Genomic DNA, 24,694 nt, shown 5'->3' with positions numbered 1-24,694 from the left:
GTCATACTAACTATCCGGAATTGCTACCTAAGTTGCCATTTGCAAAAAACTTATAGAATTCAACAAATCATGATGGTTAACCTAGATAAACTGGAAAAGGTTTCAATGTGTACAACTGAAGTTGAAAATGGACAGTCACTTTCCGCTTTTTTAAATGAAAAGTGTGAATTGTGAGAGTAAAAAACAGGTTAAAATGGATTTCAGTGGTTTTTTTCTGAAAATTGACACTAAATGTTCTGCATTTCAGTGTGTAGAGTGCACTCAGTTTACTACCTTGGCAAAAACATATAGCTTGGGATTCATTGTTAAGAATCAGAAGTAAAATATTTTATCTTTTATAAACTATACAGCTTGTGAAATTTATTATCTACAAGCAGGTCAAGACAAACTCTTGTATGCAGCCATCTCTTGTCAACAGGACGTGCAAGATAAGAGCAAGTCAGAGGAGTTATCCTTCAGGAACAGAATGTTTGAAATATGGAAAACAAACTGTCAGCAGACCAGCTTCAAAGGAAAGACTTATTATTCTGGCAAATTCTCTAAAATGCTGATGCAGGCAGGAAAGACACTATAAAGATTGGGACTTTTCCTTTTGTATCAGAGACTTAGATTTTCCTATCCTTACAGACCTGATGCTGTAAGGTGAAGTATGGTTTTGATATATATATATCTATAACTTTCATTGTAAAGCTAGATGTAAACCTTGTGTGCAGTAAACGAATGTCATAACAGCAGAATTGTCTCAGTGTCTTCAATGAGTAAAGGTACAGACTACCTGAATAGTGTAGTTTAAAAGAATCATACCCCAATAACTTTGTTACAGTTGAAGGAGCAATATTAGATATTAATATGGCATTTGCATGTGTGTGTGCGCACACTACTAACAGTGAGAGGGAGAGAGATGAAGTCGGGAACAACCTTCCATAGATCTTGGAGCATATTTCTAAGGTTAAATGTCACCCTCATGGCTACTGCCAGTCCTTTTTATGTTCCTCTGCATCTCTATCAATGCAAGCCAATGACTGGAGGGTTGTTCCTGGTTCTTGGCCAATTGGTGAGCACAATGCATTCTTGCAGGCACTTCGGTACAGAAGTACTGACTGAATGAACAGAAATCAGATGAAAGGTGCACATTGGTGGTGGAAGATAATATAAAGGTGATGTTTACAATGTTGAGAGTTCTCAAAATTTCAAGTGGGGCTCTGACAGGTAAACTGGGTGATCACACTTAATAAAATTGGTTGGTGTTTTACTGTAGGAGATGCCTATCCTGTAACATTTGGGACCAGACTGCACCAGTGAGACTCCCCTCAATTTTTTATATATAATTTCAGTTAAGCTTTACTGTATCAAAGAAATTAAATCTGAATTATGGAGCATTTCTGAGTTGTACAGACTGGCACAAATGATTTACTCAAGGAAGGTGTTGCAGTACTGTGGTACAGATAGAATGTGAGTATCTTAGAGATCTTTCGTTTAATACACTGTGCACATTGAGGAGTATAACATTTGGATCCTTTCTAATATTTTAAACTGATTTTGATAAGACATTTTGCAGCACAGTTGTTGATGTAAAAAAACACGTATTTAGTCTGTGTATTTATTTATCCTTTCCTGCTGCAAGGAACTGTGCAGTGTATTTATTTATCATTTCCTGCTGCAGGGTGTGAAACTATGTTTTTATATTGGTCTTTGCTGAGCTTTCAAAACCATTAAGTCGTTGCTGGGTTGGGCTGCTGATTTATTTGTAAGTCGTTGCGTGTGTGTGTGGTGGTAAGGGTTAACCAGACACAAACTCTGTACCTTAGGTACAAGGAGCAAGACCCTAAATTCTCTAGCTATACCACCACCACTTGTGATTCAAGGAGTTAAGTGCTCATGTTTGGCTCATACTTTTGGTCTGTTCCTCTTAAAAGTTATGGTTTTCTGGCAAATCAGTGAGAACTGAATTGAATTCACTAAATAATGACAGCCCTCTAAGTTTCAGTCTTCCTATCTGGAAATGCATGGTAACACAAACCATTTTATTCTAGCAACTTTTCTAAGATTATACAAGCAATGTTTAAAATGTGTCCTTGGATTTGGGCCTTTGTCCCCCCACAATAAATTGTGGCTTTTTCCAGATTTCTCATGTTGTATAGTTCTTCAGGGAGAGAGAAGATTAGTGCTGCTTATGCCAAGTCTTTGTGTTAGTAGTACAAGTAGAATACTTGCTTTTGATGCAGAAGACTATGGGTTCTACTCCCACAGATGGATTATTGATACTGTCCTGTGTTTTACTTTTGAAGGGAGTGGATGCTGTAGTCCTGAGAATGTCCTCTTTGGTGGAGATACCCAGTAACTGTGGACCTGTTATCAGTTTGCCATCCATTCCCTATTGCAATATTACTAGCTTATAATTTTTTTTAATGTAACATGGGCAATTTATTCCTCAAGGGCAACAGGCACTTTATATTTCATTGTTTTACCTACAAATAAAGCTGTTTGCCAACACCAACCTCTTTATTAGTTAAAGATCTCTTTAATGTGTAATTATTTAGATGACTTCTGCAGAGATTGTGCATATTTACTGATACTGGTGGATTACAGAAGTCTGAGTAGACTTTTATGATGGAAGTGTTCTGAATTGGGCAGTTTTGTCATTACTGGTTCATGCATTTTGTTTCATTCCTTAATGTAAAAATTTTCAAAACAGTAAATTTAAAATGCGTTCTAACAAATGTGCTGTATTATACAAGGAATGTAATTTAATACAATCAGGAGTATCAAAGAACAAATGTATGTTTCGTGTGCAAGGGGCCTATGATTTGAAAACAGCCCAAAGGTAATCTTTATCCTCCACTGGCCAGATGCATTTTCTTTGAATTTGGGTTTCAATGTTGTTTCAATGAATGTGAGTTTCAAGGACAGATAAGTTTTAATGCTAAGTCTATTTTCATTGTGAGACTGTATTGCTTTGTTTAGCAGATGTCTAGTAGTCTTTGTACTATAAAATGTAAAATAAAAGTTTTAAATGAAATCCTAATCATTGTAGAAGTAAAGCATTATGCACATTATAGTATTTATGGTAAATGGGACAAAACAGCCAAGTAATGGGATACTGGAATGGCTGAAAGGGAGAGAGTTGTGTATGCGGGGCCCCATTCAACCATGATTTTGTGAGGGAGGATGGGCAGCAAACTCAAAGACAGCCCTGAGCGGCACAAACTCTAGCTATGCCACTGATCTGTAGGCCATGGAGAATGACTTTTGGAGGTCCTAACAAACTATAATATTCTTTAGCTAAGATTAGAATATTGCCTACCATTAAATGCCCTACCTTTTCCCAAAAACCCACATACTACAAGTCACCAAAAACAAAATCCTAAGGTTCATCCTCTCCCTTCCCAGGGAACATCATTGGTACACAGAGGAAAAAAATGGCTACCATTTACTACAGGGTCTGGGGCCATATTCTGGTTGTTCTTCAGTTTGTGTTGGAATGTTGGTATCCCACAATTCCATCGGAGTGGGTGGGCTTACATAATTATGTATGCAGATTTTATGCTAATCAGCATACAGATTTGTACCGATTTTTCATGGGCCTTTGTCCAGATTTTTGACATTTCCAGGTTGAGAGGTGTGTGTGTGTGTGTGTGTGTGTGTGTGTGTGTGTGTGTGTGATTGTGTGTGCACACGTGCACAAGCACTTATGTATACAGACACCCATACGTAAACATATACACACACACACACACATGTATGTACATGCTTTTTAGTAGTGAAGATAAAATAAATGTAGTGTACATGAATGAGGCACTAATATTAACAAGTAGCCTAAGAAAGAAATACTACAGTACATTGATCCAGACTTGAGGGTAAGCATATCTATCTCTTTAGACAGTAGTACCTTTCCCCCCCAGCCTCTTCGATTCATTAATGTCACTGTATCAGTTTCACATCAGAATTAACTAGCATTAACCTTTTGCCAACTATATCAAAAATTATGATCCTGAATTCTAATCCAATTCTTCAGCAAGATGAACTCTCTGCTATACGCTTATCTCCAAATGTCATTAGTTAATGCAATAGTGGCAGGCTTATTTATCTATGTGCAATAGCACATCTGACAACACAACTATAACAAATAAAAACTTTTCCTCTGCAGGTGGATGATATGAAGGCATGATTAACTGAAGCAAAATTTAATTCATGAGGGTCTTACCTGAAGAGGTAGAAAAGCAGTTAAAAAGTACAGTTGTAAGTATACTAACCATAACAGTAATTCCTTGAAATATCAGTCTAATGAGTTATAACCACCTTATTAATATTTTCTCCCAATCAGAAATTTCAAAAGCAGAGGCTTCTTTTCCGTAAAGCGCCAATGTAAATCATACTCCAGAGTGTACTGATGTACGTATGTGTGCATGCTTTCTTTTTATATCTTGTGCTGTCGCTTTTTAGTTCTTCTTACAAAAACTTATCATGTACAAAGATGGCTATAGTAGGCAACTGGCTCTTTATATAAGTGACCTAATAAAATATATAATTTTTATCCAGCATGTTGACAACAAATGGGCTCTGCAAAATCTACTTGAGATCCAGATTGTTTAAAAATAAATTGCAATTCCAAAAAATAAAATTAAAAAATCATAAAAAATAAAAATAGATTTTGAATCTTATTACAGTATTAAAAATGATATTCCAGAGTTTCTATGTCCTGGTAATAAAAAAAGGAGGCTATAAAGGTGCAAAAATCTGTGAAAGGTGTTCCTTATGTAGTTACTAGCAGAAGGATGACTTGACAATTAAACTGCCATTTGAAAGCCAGGTGAACCCTTTAATATATATTGTTCAAAATATTGCATTCTCCATGCATATAAATTCCCATGAGATGAACATCCAATGATAGTGTGAGATCACAGACATGAAATGCCATTCTGCAAAGCTTGTAAGAATTAATTATCCATGTTTATATACCATTTTACTGTGACACTGACTGAGACTATCTGAAGGGCCCCCATGCTGCGACAGTTGTTGAATGCTTTCAAAAGCATTTATGCAGCTATTGTATTCTTCAGAATTATGTGCAGTATTGCTTGAGACAAATAAGAAAAGACCAACATTTTAAAGGATTCCAGGTGTGGTTTCATCCAGCAGAATGAAGCATTAATTTTTAAGAATATAGGACTGATGGGTAAAAATAAAGGGTCCTCCACCTCATTTCTTTGTAATATTTATTCTAACCACTTCAGTTTTTTTGAAGACAGGGGTATAATGAGAAACTCCTCTTTCAACAAGTTAGCTGCCTGTTTATACAGATCGCTCAGATAATGCTGAACCTTAGATGAGGTTTTCTTGACTTGTGTACCTTCATAATACTTGTGAACATGTGACCCAAAAGGGAAGGGAAGAACATCATTTATAAGGTTGCGCTACCTACTACCAACCAAAATGGTGATGGCATGGGCAAATGTTCTCATTGAGACAAGTGCTCAATGCTGCCCTAAAAAGCAGTTCTGACTTCAAACAGCTACTATTATGATGGTCTATGTAACAAATGGGCATGCAGATAACAGCATATGTAAGTAAATACCCTTCAAAACGAGAACAGTTATGACTGGGGCCAAGCACTTATTAAAAATCATGGAGATTATGTCAGACATGAAATGGATAACTGCAAAGTGTAAATTGTCCTCATCCATAAGAAGTCTAAGGAATGTCTTGTGTGGAAGTACTACTGGAACATACCACAAAGCATCCCTGAAATCCAATCTTTCCATCCAGTCTCCCTAAAAAAGCAGACAGTTAAAAGACTGAAAGACAGCTATGCTGAAATTTCAAAATCTAGGATACCCAAGATATGAAAAATCTTAAACAGAAATGAGAATGCCAACCTGATCCACACATACTTTTTATTTTTTGCAAACTTATGCTCCACAAAAGGAAGAGCTAAAGAAAGTTCCTGGAAATACTTTTGGAACTGGACTTGGGGTAAGCGCTTCCAAAAACAATCTTGCAAACCACTAGGAGTAGTTTCTCCAGCCATAAATGTTTGAAAATCTTTACCCAACTTGTCCTGAGCTGCAGAATTCTGTCCTAACCAAGAACCAAGGATACTATTAGAATGGATGGAAAAGTCACTTGCAAAGGGTACAAAATTAAAGTGTGTGAACTACGGGTACAGTCCTAATCAAAGTGGGTTGATCTATATAATATAACAACATGTTATTATGTTATAAACCAATGAGCAGAACCTCTTCAATGGATCTCAGACTGGGACATCATTCATTCCTCTTTCAATTTAGCTATCTTTCTTTGAAGCTCCTTTGTCAGGGGGAACACACCCACTCTGCTAGGGCACAGCAAGATGTCATGAACCCCACTAGGAGAGTTTCCTAGAAACTATGCATGCCACTTTGCTCCCAGCTTCTGAGTAAGCACTTTACTACAATGCAAGAGAAGCAACAAAGGAAACCTACAATGCATGAGGAACTACACACTCATTTGACTTGTAAGGAACTCCAAGAGCAGACACCAAAAGATGGGCTGTCCAGAGAAAGGGAGACAAGCCAGAGGGTAATCAGCACCCAGTGATGAGAGTCTCCTCCCATATCAACTGATAAGAAATATGTGCTAAAACAAACATTGGGGACACTTCTCCATGGTTTGACTGGGAAGAATCCCAGGCAGCTTAAAAACATGTAGGAAGCAGCAGCTAAAGGACACCCAAAAGGTGAAGGCTCAGAAGGCCAATATCTGAAGCACCAAAGGAAGCCTGACTACTGGAGTCAAAGTCCAACTAACAGTGCTTGATGAAAGTGTGAAATTATGATGAGGTGGGCCAAGGTACAAATGAGCATAATGCAGACATTCTTGAAGTGTGCTTGAAGATGATGTGCGTTTTCTAGAGTAACATTTAATGGTGCCATTTTCAAATAATAGTTTACCTCCTGACAGCAAAAGATAAAGCAGTTAGCTATCCACTTGGAAAGGTCCTGCCTGCTGTTAGCCACTCCCTCCCTAGAACAAACCAAATGAAAGATGATCCACCTTCCTGAACTCACACAACTGCATCAAGTACAGCCTGAGCTGATGGTGTATGTCCAAGTTATGAAAGGAACTTTCTCCACTAGTTTCTATTCCTGAAAAGAATACAAGCTGGTGAATGGAGTGGTATAAGGACAATACAAGCAACTCTTTCTGGAAGAAACATGTTAAAGCTGTGAAAGCCCAGGGAGGAGCAGCAGAGACAGACTATCCTTGCAGGGATTTCAGAGCCATAAGGTCGTGAAACAGACACTGAATAAAGTCTTGCCACTCTTTGTGACAATCCTTAACCACAGTAGTCAAGTTTGTTTTATCTTTTTCTTTTTTAAAAGAACATCAGCCTTAACAAATGTAGGAGGTCCACATCCCTGCCTACATTCTAAGAAGGTAAAAGGCACCTCTTCCTTAACTAAAATTTGGGGAATTCCTTAAGTCCTTCAGATACAATCAGCTGTGGTTCCCCTCTACATCTGTACCAGATGTAAGCATAACCTAAATGGATGTGTGAGTAAGCCTCCATGTCAGCCTCCAACTGGGCCACAGCAGAGGGAAGTGGCATTGCCACTGGTCTGTCCTCTGGTTTTTAATCCAACCTGAGGGAGATGTCCAGTGGAGGCTGTACAGCAAGCATGTTCAGTACATGCTTTTTTAACTTTTTTCTTTAGTGGTGGATGAACTTTGGGGTGGGCAAATTAGGTCATGGGTACCATGAGCCAATAGCTTTAGATACTGGCTTTCTGAATAAATAGAAATGGATGACAGATGGCTGCAGAGAGTTTTAGGGACAAACATCTCACAAACATCACACTGAGTATAGTCGTGCATAGCACTCAAACAAAAAAGATACTTCTCCTGTCTATCTTTATGGGGAATCTTTCTCCCAAACTCATTTTCCTTTCCTTTTCTGGATGACATAAAAGCAAACTACAAGGAAGAAAAAAGAAAGGAAGGAGCTCCAATGGGGCACTTATCTTTAGAAGACTTGGTAGATGAACCAGCTTGGTGAATGGTGTACAGACTGAATTCAGAGGTAGCATTCGGACTGGTGGTAAAGAAGTTCTGAGGATTAGGTGTACGTATGTCACATATCTACCTTACACTGTGCATGTAGGACATATGTCTGACATATGATGCTTGGAATGTGTTAAGGCTTTGGTATAATGGCCAGGTGTTAGGCTATCCTCAGCAAGATATTCCAAGAGTAAAAAATACTGCAATAGTGATAAGGAAGGAGATCTAAGTTTCTAATAGTGCTGTAGTGAGCATGTTGCACAACTACCAATGTTTCTTGGAATGGTTGTGCGAGTATCCCACAGTGTGACCTTGCAGTGCCATTTTTGTCCTTGCTAATACTCTCTTATCTATGCTTTATTTTATTTTTAATACTTAACACGAGAGTGTAATATGGACTTTCTGTAATTATTTTGTAAAGCTATATCTTGCTTCTATGTAATCAAAAACTGCACAGCAAAATGTCATATCTTGGTAAAATGTACTTTCTGTCACCATCTATATTAATATCAGTAAATGAATTATTTTAACTGCACAAAGGAGAATAGATCACATGTGCACCACAGGATAAGTACATCACCTACAAGCTCTATTAGGTCTATTATGTTTATGTACTGTGGACAGCAGTGTATGGTTAAAATAATGCAGCCTTCTGAGCTATCTCCACTTACATAAAGATAAAAACTCTGATTATGATCCAGGCAACCAGTGCTTGATTAGCAGTTCAGGTGCTTGACACAGCTGGTAGGGAAGGGTGGGAAAGCACTCACTGGAGAATGAAAATATCACAGGGTGCAGCAAAATGCTTACAGCTCAATCCCTCAAAGGAGGGGTTCATTGGGGTGCATGCCCTTGGGTGGGTTTATGGCCCATCAAGCCAATGCCTGTTGGTAGCCTTCATTAGTGAGTGTATGAAGTGTGTGTATGCAATGAAAAAGTATTGTAGATACTCTCAGTTAAATAAGTAACTTGTCACTCCCGCACAGGATGGGGTATGCCAGAGGCAAACACTTGCACTGCAGAGATGTTAGTGAGGGCACAAGCAACCCTCATGGTTGCCTGTATGAACATCCCTTCCCATGACTCCTGTCCTGTATTGTACTGGGGTATTCTTCCATGTACAGAGGAATGAATGAGCAAGAGTAATTGGGGGAGGTATGATGTAAGCAGTCATGAGGGGCAAAAAAGAATGCACCCTCTTGGTTCTGTGGTACAGAGCTGTGCAGGAGAAGAAATGCCACAGCAGGGACTGCCCATACCATGGTCATTTAACTGCATGCAAGCAGAGGCTTGCAGCTGAAACATCAATAACTAGAGATACTGACTTGAGTTACCCAAGCAGGTGATGGCAGCACTCACTGGCCTTGGGTGGGAGCCCTCACATACGGGACGCAATCTTGTGACGTGGGCTCTCACATCATCCATTAAAGGGCAGGGTTGGGACCTAATTGAAAAACCCTGAAGGTTACATGAAAGACTGCCTCCGTGACAGGTTCTTTCCCTCTGAAGAATGGATGGACAGACTTGATCAGGGAGGGCTGATGATCATCGGGCAGTCAGGGACAAAATGTATGCAAAAAAATAATACAGCCCACGGTAAGGTGCAATCACTTTATTATCTCTTCTACTGTCAGCAGTCCAGTGCAGTAGATTGTTTTTCTGCTGTCATTTTAAAATTCTATATGTTGCTTTCCCATCATCACAAAGTTCAGCTCTATTCACTGAAATTTGTTTCCCATCCCCATTCCTATTTCTAAGACTACTAATCTAATTACTTAAACCAATGGGTTTTCTACTTAACTGAGTTAGTGAACTGTTCTTGCAATATCTGCATATGTGAATAAAGGCACAACTACCAATTACCTAAAAATAAAGGAGTTATAACTGATGTACAAAGTATACATAACATGACATTACTTTAAAAAAGCAATACCCATTCTGCCAAGTACAACAGCATAGAAACATACAGTCCTGAACACAGCCCAAGTGACCTGAGTTCAGTTAGCAGCTTGGGCATCTGCTGGAAATGGCATGGGGAGGATGGATGTATCTATCTCTGTACAAAGGAGTCTGGGGCTATCCAATATTGCAATCCATAGGCAGAGTACAGCCTAGGGCATTTGTTCAGCCACCAAACAGTGAACACCACAGATCTCTTCATAGGTGCACACAGAAAAAAAGGGAGAGCATAACTGTTCCTGAATGGATGTAAGTTGCTTTTCCCTTTTCCCATATTAAGGAGAAGGGTTAGCACCATATCAAACACATCGGCATTGCTGGGTGCTGGTGATGGCAAAAACCACCACTAAAAGAAAATAAAAACAGTACCTATTTTAAACATATCTTTATTGGGTTATATTGCACCATGTTGTATAAATTGTGTCACATGACATGTACACTAGATCAGTTCATAATTTTTGCATAGCAGTTAGTCCCAAGTAGTAGAATGGGAAAAAATATGGTAAAATGCAATATACAATCACTTACTTCCCATGCAATCTCTTAATATCAAAGAATAGAGATACACTTATTTCCCATTACATAATTCATCAAATAATTTTCCTGTTCTCCTGTCTATTAAGCTTAACACAGAACAGCTTTCCTCTTAGAGTGCATCATTTATGCTGTTTTACACCCCCAAACAGATTTCACAGAATAGTGCTCATGTACTATAAAAGACATGATCCATCCAGCATCTGCAGTTATCTTACCATGTAGCCTCATTCTCAAGAACCAATTAGTTTCATGTACTTTCTTGCATTCCTCTCTAATAATTAAATTAGAGCTTTTCTTCAAATATACAGATGTCTTAATCCAATCAATGTAAAAACTAACATTTGAAAGGTCGCCCCTGAACATATTAATTAAAATGTGTAGGTTTTGTAATTGTTCTAGTTTTTCTAGTTCTCTTTTTTCAAAGTTAAAGCATCACCCTAACTGTTCTTTTAGCTCGCAGCATCATTACTAGTCATACGATCATACAAAAAAAGTTTAATGAAAATAAAACCTGTTTCATTTCTAAACAGTACAAGCTGAGAAGCCAGCATTACTCTGCCAATCAGAAGAAGCTTTTCAATAAGCCACCCTCAAACTACAGTGCTTATCCTGGAATTTTTAAAAGACAGAAGTCACCTGAGTATTCAGAAATAAAGACATGGGAGCTGCAGTTTGTAGAAATGGAATAATTCAATCAAATTAAAAAAATACATCATTCCGTTCAGCCTTTTCAAATATGCCAACAACAATTAAGCTACTTCTTTGAGAACAGTTGTCTAATTCTTTGATAGAATGAATTGTGGATGCGTTTTATTTTAAAATAAACTCTTATAGGTTTGGGAGGAAAAACAAAGAAACTGGCCTGTACAATTCAAGGTTAAGGCATCTGATCTGTCTACCAGTGAGAACTGTTGATTGCCTATTCAGATGTGAGGCAAACACATCTATGCCTGGTAATCCCCATCTACTGGTGAAGTCTAGACAGGTCTCCTTGTGTAGTATCCATTCATGAGAATTTGGTTACGATACACTCTGTGTGTGTGTGTGTGTGTGTGTGTGTGTGTGTGTGTGTGTGTGTGTGTGTGTGTGTGTGTGTGTTATTACATTCTGTTCTGAAGGAATATATGTGGCCATCAGGGAAATTCTCAATTTTCGATGCAATTTTCCAGGCCTGTATTGCCAGCCCATAAAACAAGTAGGATTAAATTCTGCCTTACTTGTGTACCACATAACCATGGTGTGTTGTCTGTCTTTACTTACAAGACTGTCCCCATCATATCAGGGAGAAAAGGTTTTTAACACAGGATGAGCACTGTCATTCTTCTCACATTTGTGTTTCTTTCTCATGTTTTCCCACCAGATCTCTTGTATCTGAAGATTCCCTACATGAGTTCCCTGTGCTATGTCATTATCAGTTGTGGGGGGGCCAAAAGAGCATCAGGGAGCACTGCTGAGTCCATCATGAGATCTACTGACACCACCCATTTCTCAAGTACCACTGAAATTTCCTCAAATGCAAGATTGCCAAGGGGACGGTCAAAATGCATGCTGCCATGTTCCTTAAGAGTCTTGGATATTATACGGCGGTGATCTCCTATACCTGGTTGAAGAGCTGAAGAGGTAATTTGATATCTACTGTTTGTAATGAAAGGACATACAATGACAATATCTAAACATGACCTCATGAAAATTACTTCCATGAGAAATAAGCAATGAGTTCTGCCTGTTAACAGTCAGCCTTAGGTCCCTGGAGCAATTCAGGGTGAAATTCAGAGCATTTATGGCACTCTAGGAGTACTTCACAAGAATAAAACAATCAAGTAAGGTATGGTTAAATCAGAATTCCCTTACTCTGTAAATAACCTGGGTGTAGTGGACAAGCCAAAGGGCAAGGTGGTGAACTGACATAGCCCTTTCCCTAATGCAAACCTTGGGTATGATCTGAGACTCCTGGTTATGGGAATATGGAGGTACATGTCTTTCAGGTCTAGGGTCAAAATGAAGGCCCCTTAAGGAATCAGTGCCAGATGTCCTTGCAGGGTGAACATCTTCAACTTGGACACCTTTAGGAACTTGTTTAGGAAGGAAAGATTCAGAATGGGCATCCAAGGTCCATCTTTTCTTGTACAAAGAAAAGTCTGCATTAAAATCCTTTGCTTGCTCCACTGAGGGAACATTTTCTAGGGCCCCCAATATACAAAATATTTTTAAAACCTGAGCTATGAACTGCGACAAATCTTTGTCTTGCATAATTGCATCCCATCATTTTTACAAAGCAGGACAAGAACCCTCTATGTTTTGAAAAGGGAGCAGGTTTGGAGGAGGGAAAAGGAGGGATGGTGTGGGTTAAGGGATTGAGTTAGCCCAGCTGAGTCATGAATGAGCCTTCAGGCTTCCCTCAGGATTTAGTTTTCCATTCCTTTTTATAGATTCCTTTTTTCCTTTACCTGATCTGTTATACTCTTATCTAAGATTGGAAGGACAAGTCTTGTAGGAATATTTTGGTACTCCTAAGAACAATGATTAGAAATATTTCTTAAATGGGTAGTTTTACCCTTTTCCTCAAGTCTTTTATATATCTCATGAGCTGAAAGGTCTAAAGAGTATATCTTTAACATTGCAATGAGGATCTCAGTCCTCACATTGTCTTGCAAAGGCACAGCCCCCAGCCAAGCATGTCTCCTGATAATCAGCTCCAGAGCTGTTGCCCTACAAGATGCATCCATAACATCACAGCTAAATTTCTTAGACTGCCTAGTATCTTGGAAAGAATTTTCATGTAAGTCAAGCAACTCTTTTTTTTTAGGTCTTACTTCTCAGTAACTTCTTCCTGAGTCTTAATTTGGTTTGCCAGACTGGAAGTTTAAAGCCCTGAAGGAAAGGAAGGCAGCAGAAGTATACACTTTCTTGTCAAATCTATCAAGAGCTCTGCTTTCGTTGTCACTTGAGATATGATTCCTAGTCAAAGTCGAGCCTAGGATTCAAGGAGGCCACATGTGGATCAACTGACAGGTTCCTGTACAGGTATTACTGGGAATGCTTACAAAACTAGTTAGGTTTCTTAGCAGCAGGGAGATGAGTGTCACACACCACTGATGCATTAATGCTTGATGCATACACTCCTGGACATCTAGTGGCCTACGTCTGGGAGCTCCATGAAGGCCATGAGCTTCAAATTATCCTTTGATTTCCACTGGAAAGTTTCCTACATCCTATGAAGGGGATCTTCAAAGGAAAAATCCTCTGGAGGGGCAGAAGACAGGATGTCTTCAATGTCCAACTCCAGGTTCACTGCTGACAGAAACTTGCCCACAAACTCCAGTTCATCAAACTTGGACTTACTAGAGTCAGACTCCTCTACTGAAGGATCCATCTTTCTGTTCGTAGAAGGTGCTCCGGACACCAAACATGCATTCTGCTCAGGCCTCTTTGACCTAATAAAACACAAAGCTTTCTGCCAACTGATCCAGAGACTCCAAAGAAGAAGCCCATGGGGAGGGGATTGAGACAAGGCACTGCTTGACCTAAGCAGAGGCAAGCAGGGCACTACCTGTTTAACTTGTTATGCCTTGAGCCTCCCACAATTTGAAATAGATGCATTTAAAGCCACAGACTAAAAGCTTTGAACCAAGACCCCAGTGCTGCCACCAGGAACATCCTCACAAACAAAGGTCCTGTGGACCCAACTTTCCCTTGCAGCAATAATGATGAAAGCCTCTGCTACCTGGTATTCAACTGTTGAATGGTCCTCAGGTATGTTGGTCTGGAAGAACATGTCAGAAACCAAAGCCAAAGGCTATTTTAAATTGATGATGTTGCCACAGGCCTCAACCAAGGACTGTGAAAGTGCCTCACTTTGTATAAGTCAATGGACTTTGGAAAACCCAAGTTGCCAGTCATGTCCTTGATTTCCCTATGCATCTCTCTTTTCTTTGAATATTCTTCAGATGAGGACTCTCAGAATTCTCTGATCATTACAATGCAGTCTAAAACTAGGCAAGCATCCCTAATTTAAAGTAAACTCCTGGATAGACTACTGAAGATGTCAGACTGTCCTCAGGGTGAGCGGCACAAAGTGCAGATAGGAAAAGTACAGTTGTGTACACTTACCATAAATGTAGATGTTCGAGTACATTCACTGTCGCAGTCATTACATTTGGGGAAATCTGCTGGCAGGTTGCCCTCAGTCGGCCTGAATAACAAAGTCTTGGGTCCTGCATTGGTTGCTGTCTCCTCTTCCATGATGTCAGGTCATCAGGGGTATAAAACATGCAGTCAATGCTATTTTAATCAGTTTTTCTTGCCCCAGATGTCAGGTGCCCCCAAATGGGGAGCAAAAATATATATATGTATAAAACTATAAATATATAAATGCACTTTAGAAAACATAACATTTACCTTCAACTAAAATCAAATACACCACAAAGGCTTCTGAGTATAGTGAAGGAAAGAAAAGGTATAGAAAGGGGGCTGGCGGGAGGGTAATCCGGACTGCAACAGTGAATACACTTGAACATCTACATTTATGGAAAGTGTACACAACTGTACTATCTTCTTCGTGTTTCACTGTTGCAGTCATTACATTTGGGTAGAATCCCAAAGCTATGGATGGGAGGATGGAACTAAACAGCATTAGGAGCAGCTATAAGGCCCTGCAGGAATGCAGTAGCAAAGCCTGCCCTGGATTTAGAAAAGAGAGGTAAATGGTAATGCTTTGTGAATGTATGAACTGAGCTCCAAGTAGAAGCTTCTAGAATGTCTGTGGTAGGGACCCCTCTGAGAAAAGCTGCTGAAGTAGAGGCAGCCCTGGTGGAATGGGATCTGATCCCCTTGGGCACAGGTTTACCACAGTGCAAGTAGCAGAAACAAATGCAATGGCTTATCCATTTGGAAATAGTCTGCTTTGATATAGCCTTTCCCTCTGATCCTGCAGCAAATGCCACCAGTAGTTGCTCAGACTTTCATAGAGATTTTGTCCTGTTTAAGTAGAATCTTAGCTATCTCTGTACATCCAATGAATGCAGAATCCGCTCCCCCTTGTTCTGCGGATTTGGGAAGAAAGTTGGCAGGCGAATGGCCTGGTTAAGAGCCACACTTGATACCACCTTAGGCATAAAAAGGATTGGTCTTGAGGGCCACCCTGTCTGGGTAAAAAATAATGAAAGGCTCCACTGCCATGAGAGCCTGTAGTTCTGAAACCCTTCTAGCTGAAGTGACTGCCAAAAGAAAGGCCGTCTTCCAAGAAAGAAATTTTACATCTGCAGTAGCTGCTGGTTCAAAAGGAGGTAGGGTGAGTTTTTCCAGGACAAAATTGAGGTCCCATGCAGGAGTTGGCACTCTCCTGGGTGGCTTTAATTTTTTGGCCCCTCTGAGGTACTGTTTTAGCAGGGGATGAGAAAAGAGGGGTGGCTCTGTGTTTGTAATGAGCAGAGGTGGCAGAGGCATGGATTTTTATTGAAGAAAAAGATAGGCCCTTGTGAAGCATCTCAGTTAAGTATTGCAAAATCTGAGGAATATTGGGCTTTGCTGTGTCTATTTCTTGTGCTTGGTTCCAAGCACAAAATCTCTTCCATTTATCAGCATAAGATTTTCTAGTACTAGGCCTTCTGGCCTCCAAAATGACATCCATCAAAGGTTTACTGAGAGATGTGGTTGGTGAAATTAGTTGATTAGCCATGCTGCAAGATTCAGAGTTTGGAGCCGAGTGTGCCAAATTTGATAGTTCTGCTGAGACAATAGGTGAGGTGTTTGAGGGAAGTATCACGGAGGAAGGTGTGTCATATTCCTTAGAAGTGGGTACCAGTGCTGGCGAGGCCAGTCCGGAGCAATCAGAATAATTTTTGGTGTTCCCTGTCTGACTTTTAGTAAGACCTTGGAGAGTAGAGGCAGAGGTGGAAAGGCATAGACTGATAGGTTTTTCCAGCTGAAGGATAGAGCATCCACTTTCCATGCTTTTTTGTGATGAGTTCTTGTGCAAAATTTGTCCAACTGATAGTTTTGGGGAGAGGCAAATAAATCTATGTCTGCGCTCCCCCATTTTTGTGTTAACATGCTGAAGATTTGTGGATCCAGTTTCCATTCGTGAGGGTCCATAAGATTTCTGCTTAGGTCGTCTGCCAGAGTATTTTGCTTTCTTGGCAGAAATTGAGCTTGAAGATGTATTTGGTAAGTCAAGGCTGTGTTCCACAAGGCCATGGCTAGTCTGCAAAGGGGGTAGGAGTGGGTACCTCCCTGCGTGTTTATGTACCACATAACTGTGGTGTTGTCCATCTTTATCAGTAGAAGTCCTTGAAGGCTGTCAGAGCATTCTTAACAGCTAGCATTTCTTTCTGGTTGATATGCAGATGCATTTGGTTTGGGCTCCATTTGCCCTGAATGCATCTCCCTGCCAGGTGTAGCCCCCAAGCATAGCCTGATATGTCTGTAGTTAGGGTTTGGGTGGCAGGGGGTAGAATAAATGACAGTCCCTTGTTTTGGTGACATGTCTCTGCCCACCAAAGAAACTCCTGTTGCAGGCAGGGAATGAGAGGAATCATTGTTTCCGGGCTGTGACAATGTTGACTCCATAAGCTTTTTAGGTACCACTGAAGCTTTCTCATATGCAGTCTCACATATGGAATTAGTAGAATGCTGGATGCCATGAACCCCAAAGCCTGCAGAATTTGTCTTGCAGATAGTTGGGTTTTTGTTGCCATTTGTTTGAAGTATGCTGTCAACTGAATTTGTTTGTCTGGCGTGAGGTAAGCCATCTGGGCAGTTGTATTCAAGCTTGCACCCAGGAATGTAATCATTTGAGAGGGTACCAGTTGTGATTTCTTTCATATATGGTGTACCCTAGGCATGCTAGAAGTCTTTTTACAAATGCCAGATGTTGAAGAAGAGTGTCCTTGTCCTCTGCCTGAATGAGACAATCGTCCAAATAAGGATAAATTTGAATGTTTCTTTGTCTGCAAAATGCAATTACTGGTGCCAGGCACTTTGTAAAGACCCTGGGCGCAGTAGATAAGCCAAAGGGCAGTGCAGAGAATTGGTAATGCAAAAAAGCCTGCTTTGAAGTGGAGGTATCTTCTGCAAGAGTCCCTTATTGGGATATGCAGGTATGCCTCTTTTAAGCCTAGAGTTACCAACCAGGCATTCTTGCCTAGCATAGGCAGTAGCTGTTGTAAAGTCAGCATTTTGAATTTTGGAATGTCCAGGAACGTGTTTAGAATTGATAGGTCCAGAATTGGACACCATGATTTGTCTTTTCTGGGTAACAGGAAAAGTCTTGAATAAAATCCTTGTCCTTTTTCTGGTACTGGATGAATAGCCCCTATATCCATGAAGGACATGACTTGTTTCTGGGCCTGTGCCCACTGGTTCAATGGCAGATCTGTTCATCCGTTTGGAATTGGCAAAGTGTGGAAATTAAATCTGTACCCCTGGAATACTATATTTAATACCCACTTGTCCTGGGTAATTAAATGCGAATTTTGAGCATGAAGTGCTAGTTTTCCCCCCAAAGTGGCTGCCAAAAGATAAGTGCTTGGAGATGGCAGAGGAAAGTCATTGAGACTGCTTACTGTAGGGTTGTGCTTTGTTACCTCCAGATTTGGAGGTGGAGGCACCCCATTGCTCAGACCTGTAAGATCCCTGTGACTGATATCTGGAGCCTTTGGAGCACCTGGGTTTGCCCTGAGTGTCTCTGTTGGACACAGGAAAGGTCCAATTCTTAGTAGGCCAGTGCCTATTGAACCTGGGTGGCTGCACTTGCAAGATATCTTTTACAGTTTGCATAAATTTAACTTTGTCTTCCATTTTCTTTAAAACCTCTTCTGCCTTATTACCAAACAGACTGTCATGCTGTAAAGGGGCATCCAACAATTTAGCTTTAATATGATCAGGCAGAATTTGCTCCTTGAGCCAGGCATGCCTTCTTATCACAGATCCATTTATGGCGGCCCTGCAAGAGGCCTCCAAGGAATCCAACCTGTTCAGCTGAATGCAATAAATCCTGTAACTCTATTTTCCACACAATCAGAAATCAACATAATTTTTTGTTTCAGTAAGCCCATAACATGCTGTTGATATTTAAGCATATGAAACTGGCAGTTTAAAGCCCTGATTGCCACGGTTGCAGACGTATAAACCTTCTTACCCCATCTATCTAGTGCCCTGGAATCTCTATCAGAAGGGGTAGGATTGTTTGCTGTAGAAGCCTTAACACCATTGGGACCCTGAGAAATAGTCTCAGGATCAGCAGCAGGATTTTTGAAAAGAAATTTGTGGGAGTCAGGAACCCTGTAATATCTGTCTGGCTTACTAGGAGCCGGAGGCAGGTAATCAGGAACCATGCTTGATTCTGAAAACACATCATCAACAATGTTTAATACAGGAGGTATTGCCAAAGGCCTATGCTGAGGAAGAAGAAGAAAATCCCTAAGCCTCTTTTTTGATTCTGAGAAGTCCTAACTCTCCCAGTGAAAATGTTCCCTTAAAGTATGTAAAGCCTCTCCAAAAGAGTAATCCTTAGGAGGAGAAGCAGATGGGATGGATTCCTCTGCATCAGAGTCCTCATAAGGTGGAATAGAAAATTCCTGATCAGAAGAGGAATCAGAAGAAATGGAAACCTGATCTGAAGTTTCATAATCAGTGCGTTGCCTAGGTCTCTTAGCGGGGAAACCCTGATCAAGGTAATTACATCCTCAGCCATTTTGATCATTTGTTTTTTAGGCATAGGGGCCTGAGCACGTGGCTCATGCATCGGTTTTTTAGACACAGAAGTTGGTTTTGGCCTTGTTTTTGATGATGGCATCGGTTTAATATAAAAATGTTGAGGCCTGAAAACACCCTCAGAAGCCAGTGCCTGCTCAGTGGCTCCGGACCCATCCAAGGGAGAGACATCCGAGGGTTCAATACTTGCAGAATCTCACGGCATACCGGACTCCGAATGGGTCTCGGTAGAGGCCTGCAACTCAAAAGTAGCGGGTATCAGGGGCTGCGAAAGAGCCTGAGTACCGGCGACTGGCTTAGGAGAAGCTTCGTCATAGGTTTTGGACCTCAACGGTCTGTCGCTGTCTTGTTCCTTGTGTTTTTTGTGAACTCAGGTAGTCGGATTGCTAAGGGACGACATTTCAGGGTAGTTAAAACTTGAACCAAAATATTTAGAAGCAAAAATATACCGACGTTTAATAGTGTGTTGGTTAAATCTAGCAGAAAACCGACAGCAAGACACGTTGTGATCAGGGCCTAAGCAAGGAATACAGTACAAATGAAAATCCTTATGAGGTATTTGCTTCCCACAAGTAATGCGATTATTAACTTTTACTGACATCGGTAAGGAGCAAGAAAAAGTTTCCCCAACGGGGTACTTAGCTTTAGTTTTAAGATTTTGGTTCTGAAACTCGAAAACGAAAATTTCAGGAGTCGGCCGACCGGCACTTGCAAACTGCTTCTGCTTCAGGCACTGCGCGGCAAGAAAGACTGATTAAAATAGCGTCGGCTGCATGTTTTATACCCCTGACGTCATGGAAGAGGAGACCGCAACCGATTTGTTATTCAGGCCGACTGAGGGCAACCTGCCAGCAGATTACCCCAAATGTAATGACTGCAACAGTGAAACACGAAGAACATCCATGTCATGCTGTGGGCCAAAACAACACAGAGAGATGTTATGGAAAATTTTGTCTGTAATCTGTTTGCCACATAGAACAAGACTATAAATCAGACACTACCTGAAGAACAAACAGTAAATCAAAATATGAAGAAAGGTCCCAATAGGATACTTATCTGACTCTCTGAAAGAAGGCCAGATGATGTGACTATATGTGCTGAAGTAAGCATACACAGCAAATGATAACTGCATAACAATGAAGATCTGAAGATTGTGTCAGCTGGCACAAGTTTTATACCATTAACATCCTCATATCTGTGGGAGGGCCTCAGCCAAAGCACTGGGGGACAGTAGAACTCTGGAAGAGTGGTCAGCTGTAGATTACTTGCAAAAAGGATACCCCAAGTAGTAAGGACTGCAACAGTAAATACTAAAATGAACATCTATTCTTCTCTGCTACCTATCATTCAGAAATAGCAGCCAAATACATGCCGGAAGATTGCGTCTTTATTGAACACGAGTGCAAATATCATTAGTTGTATGGTTTGAATACAGATAAAAAAGTCCACTTGCATTGCATTTCACTTTTATAATAACAAACATCAAAATAACATCAATAATAATAATTATAATGATGATATTCTGTAAAAGAAAATCAGAGGAAAAATTATACAGTATTTTGGTCTCGCATCTATATTACAACAATGAAGCTACAGTTCATCGAATAAATAAAGCTCAGTCTTATAATATCGATAGCTAAAAGTGTCGAACGGCCAATTCAACCAAGGGAAACACTTCCCCCTTTGCCAAATCAGAAAAAAAACTTTACATCTGAAATCAACTGGGGGGGCTTCACCCCCCACACCCCCCTACCTAAATATTCCAACTTCGAGATAGCTCCAAATTGGAGAAACAGGCATATTCCACAGAAAAGCCAAGGGAAGTGCTACCTGAGTTAAATCAGCCGTTTGACAATTTAGGGGTTCGATATTACAAGTTCGAGCTTTACTTATTCAATTAATTAAAGCTTCGATTTTGTAATATAGAACCTTGGTCTTGATGCCTTCACAGCTGGTGTTCTCTTATTACACTACAGTCAGCAGTGCATGCTAAATACAGGCAAACGGAATGCATCTCCTTACTGTACAAGGCTAGAAATTACAGAGCTACAAATATGGAGTATAGATTGCATCCTAGATTAGTATTGTGTCCACCCTTTTTCATTATTAATATCTACCACACTGCTATTAAGTAACAATTGTAAATCCAAATACCCGAAGAGCATTTTTTCCTCAATTACAAACTAAAAAATATAATAATAAACTAGCAACAGCACCGATGCTTGCTTGTTTTTTTTCTGCATTACTTATACTCTAGAGCAAAATCAGTCATTTAAGTATATGATGCTCTGTTACATGTTCATCATAACAGAATATAATACAATAATACATGTTTGGACCAGAATAATGCTGTGAGGGACAAAAAAGTATAAAATCACCTGCAAGATCACAAGTGCATTTTCCATGGAAAGGTCATCAGAAGGTAATCCTTCACTTTTCCAAATCAGCTGTTCACTTTCAGTGCAAAGGAAGTGCCTTAAATCAAATTCTGTTAAGTGAAGCAATTAAAAAGTATATTTTTAATTGGTAATTTTCAAACATATGCCAAAAATAACCAAAGTGAACACAGTCAACTGGGCTAATGTACACATTTGTCTTTTAATGAAGGCATAAACAATTTCCATTGTCTATTTAAAGTTAGCTTTAAGCAACTATTTCAGGAACAGGTAAAAACAAACAGCATGTGTACATGAAGCTGAAAAAAGACTCGAAAACATAAAAAAGCTCATGTTGTATTCACTTTGACAAAAATAATGAACAAACCGTAGTTCGGAATGTAAGGCTTTATTAAGCACAATCTACAATAAATACGGTAAGCGCTTTTATACCTATCAAATTGAGATTTCTTCAAAATCATAACCAAGACTGAATTAACACCTTATATACAATAAATTATCGGTCATGTGACATTTACCAATTAATGAGAACACATCTTTTGGCAGTGTAACAAGCTGGCAGACTTTAAAAATTCTCTACAAAGTACTCTGTCAGAAATATTGGGCGAGTAAATGGGTGTAACAAAGGAAACTATTTTTTGAGCTGGGGCAAAGTATATGAACTGCCTAGACATAGTAAAGCCTTGTTAAGTTTAATTCTTGTGGCTGCCAAAAAAGTGTTCACTAGAAAATGGAAATCCAAGTTTAAACCAACTCTATTTGAAGTACTGAATATTGTAACAGAGATAAAAAAAAAAAAAAAAACTAGCAGTGTGATCTTTAGAAAAGGGTAGGAGCAAATTGCATAGAAAAAAAATGGAAAGTGTGGGAACAATACAAGCTGAATAATGTGTTAGACAAGGAGTGAGGTTTAAAGGAAGGCAGGAATTGATCAATTTATGTAACTATTATGAACTAATGATAAATAATCAAAAGAATATATGTGATTTGTAATGTTTGCAACTGGTTTGTTTGTGTCTTTCGGCTTTTCCCAGTTAGGGGTCGCCACAGCGGAACTCTGGTCCGCTAATGATTGGTAGTTGATTTTTACGTGCCAAGTTACCAGCCCTGATACACAAAACGTAGGCACGCCCATTCACGCATGTCTCCACGCAGAAGACGCTCTGAGAATCGAACCGGACAGCGTCTTACTGTGAGGCGACAATGCTACCGCAGCACCTTGCAACTGGTAATGTGTTAATATAGTTTGTTCTCTTTTATACAAATGTATGTTTGCCTGTGTCTTAAGAGCTAAGATGCTGGGAGCTAGCAAAATCAAAAACCTTTATAAACTATTCCAATGCTAATTTCTCTCTACTAAGTGATGCCTTGGTTAAATTCCAAGCACCCCCAAGCCCAGTAAAAACCATAGCATACGCTGAGTTATTTCCAAAATCTCTGTACAGCCATACCGATAGCTGTATAGAGCGAGCTGTGCCCATTCATATTAAGAACACCACAAACTCAAAAGACAAGCCTCTGGTGGAATAACATTATCAATCAGATGTACAACAAAACAAAAAAAAATCTTGGTCAAGCACAACATATATACTAAAAGCCCCCCCCAGACAATCTAAACAAGCAGCTAAGAGGATTAATGAACACTTCAAAAATTAAATTTGAAGAAAAAAATAGTTTCTCAGGCAAAGGACAGCCACAAAGCTTTCTAAAGATATGTCCGTAACATCAAGGGAAATATGCAACAATGTGAAGAATTTATTGTAAATGCCATCACCCACAGTGAATCGGAGGCCATTGCCAACATTTTGGCTGACAGGTTCAGCTCAAATCCCCACCCACTCCCCCCGATAGTCCAAAGGAAACACCACACACTACAATTCTCCTGACCATTACTAGGGAACAGGTCATCAATGCACTTTCCAAGGTCAAAAGCACTGCATTGATGGGCTCCAATAACATCCCAGGATGCTTAATAAATAGCATGAAACCTGACCTCTTCAGTTCACTTGAATCACTTTTCAATTGGAGCCTACTGTCAGGTTTTATGCTCAAGGAAAGATGGCTACAGTCATTCCCCTGTACAAAGGAGGTCAAACCACTGACACAGGTAACTACAGGCCCATAAATTTGACGAGTCTCGTATGTAAGGCCATGGAATAAATCATGGACCTGAAAAATGAGGATATAGGTAACATGCAAAACGCTGGATCCATCACAGTTTGACGTTGTTAAAGGAAGGTCATGCCTATCAAACCTGGTGGACATTTTTGACAGGGTCACCAAAGCACTGGATGAGGCAAGCCAGTCCACACAGCTTACCAAGACCTCATCAATACTTCTGATACAATACCCCTATTCAGGCATTATACACATGCTCACCAGGGGGGGGGGTGCAGGGGGGCATGCCCCTTGCAAAAACGTAAAGTTTAGTGTTGTGCAGTACGTTCGTTCTGCTGACAACAAGAACTGTTGTTCCTGTTGTGATAGGTGCAGGGGAAACGGTATGTCGATTTATGTCGAATCGACATTAGCGGGTAATGTTCAATATTTACACCCCCGTAAATGTCAAATTTCGGGAAAACAAGTCAACGTTTAAGTTCAAAATAGAACTGATCTTCGACATTATGATAGTAAACTGACAGTGATATATAAACTGTATTTTATATAGCATGTATCACAGATGAAAATAGGTTAAAAATAAAAAAGACAAATGGCTGAACAAGTCCCAGGATAAAAAAAGTACAGTTGTGTACACTTACCATAAATGTAGATGTTCGAGTGTATTCACTGTTACAGTCATTACATTTGGGTAATCTGCTGGCAGGTTGCCCTCAGTTGGCCTGAATTCCAAAGTCTTGGGTCCTGCGTCGGTTGCTGTCTCCTCTTCCATGACGTCAGGTCGTCAGGGGTATAAAACAAGCAGCCGACAACATTTTCTTTAGTTTTTCTTGCCCCAGATGTCAGGTGCCCCCGAAAAGGTAGCAAAAATATATATGTATAACAAGTATATATACATGCATCAATATAAACTTTACCTTCATCTACAAGCA

General features: G+C 39.9%; 1 protein-coding gene across 2 annotated transcripts in view; it reads right to left on the bottom strand.

The window, feature by feature from the left end:
- The window catches only part of DYNC2H1 (dynein cytoplasmic 2 heavy chain 1), a 6,555,988-nt gene that overhangs the window by 2,063,110 nt on the left and 4,468,184 nt on the right, over nt 1-24,694 (bottom strand). For both annotated transcript variants that reach the window (XM_044072582.1, XM_044072581.1), the window contains one exon: nt 21,627-21,736. In XM_044072582.1, the coding sequence (XP_043928517.1) occupies nt 21,627-21,736 (110 nt within the window). The remainder of the gene's footprint in view (nt 1-21,626; nt 21,737-24,694) is intronic.

This window comes from Protopterus annectens, chromosome 5.part0 (assembly GCF_019279795.1).
Source record: "Protopterus annectens isolate FY-2018-M chromosome 5.part0, PAN1.0, whole genome shotgun sequence".
NCBI classification, from domain to species: domain Eukaryota; kingdom Metazoa; phylum Chordata; order Ceratodontiformes; family Protopteridae; genus Protopterus; species Protopterus annectens.
Note: the sequence above shows the minus strand (reverse complement) of the source record. Positions and strands in the feature narration are given on the sequence as shown.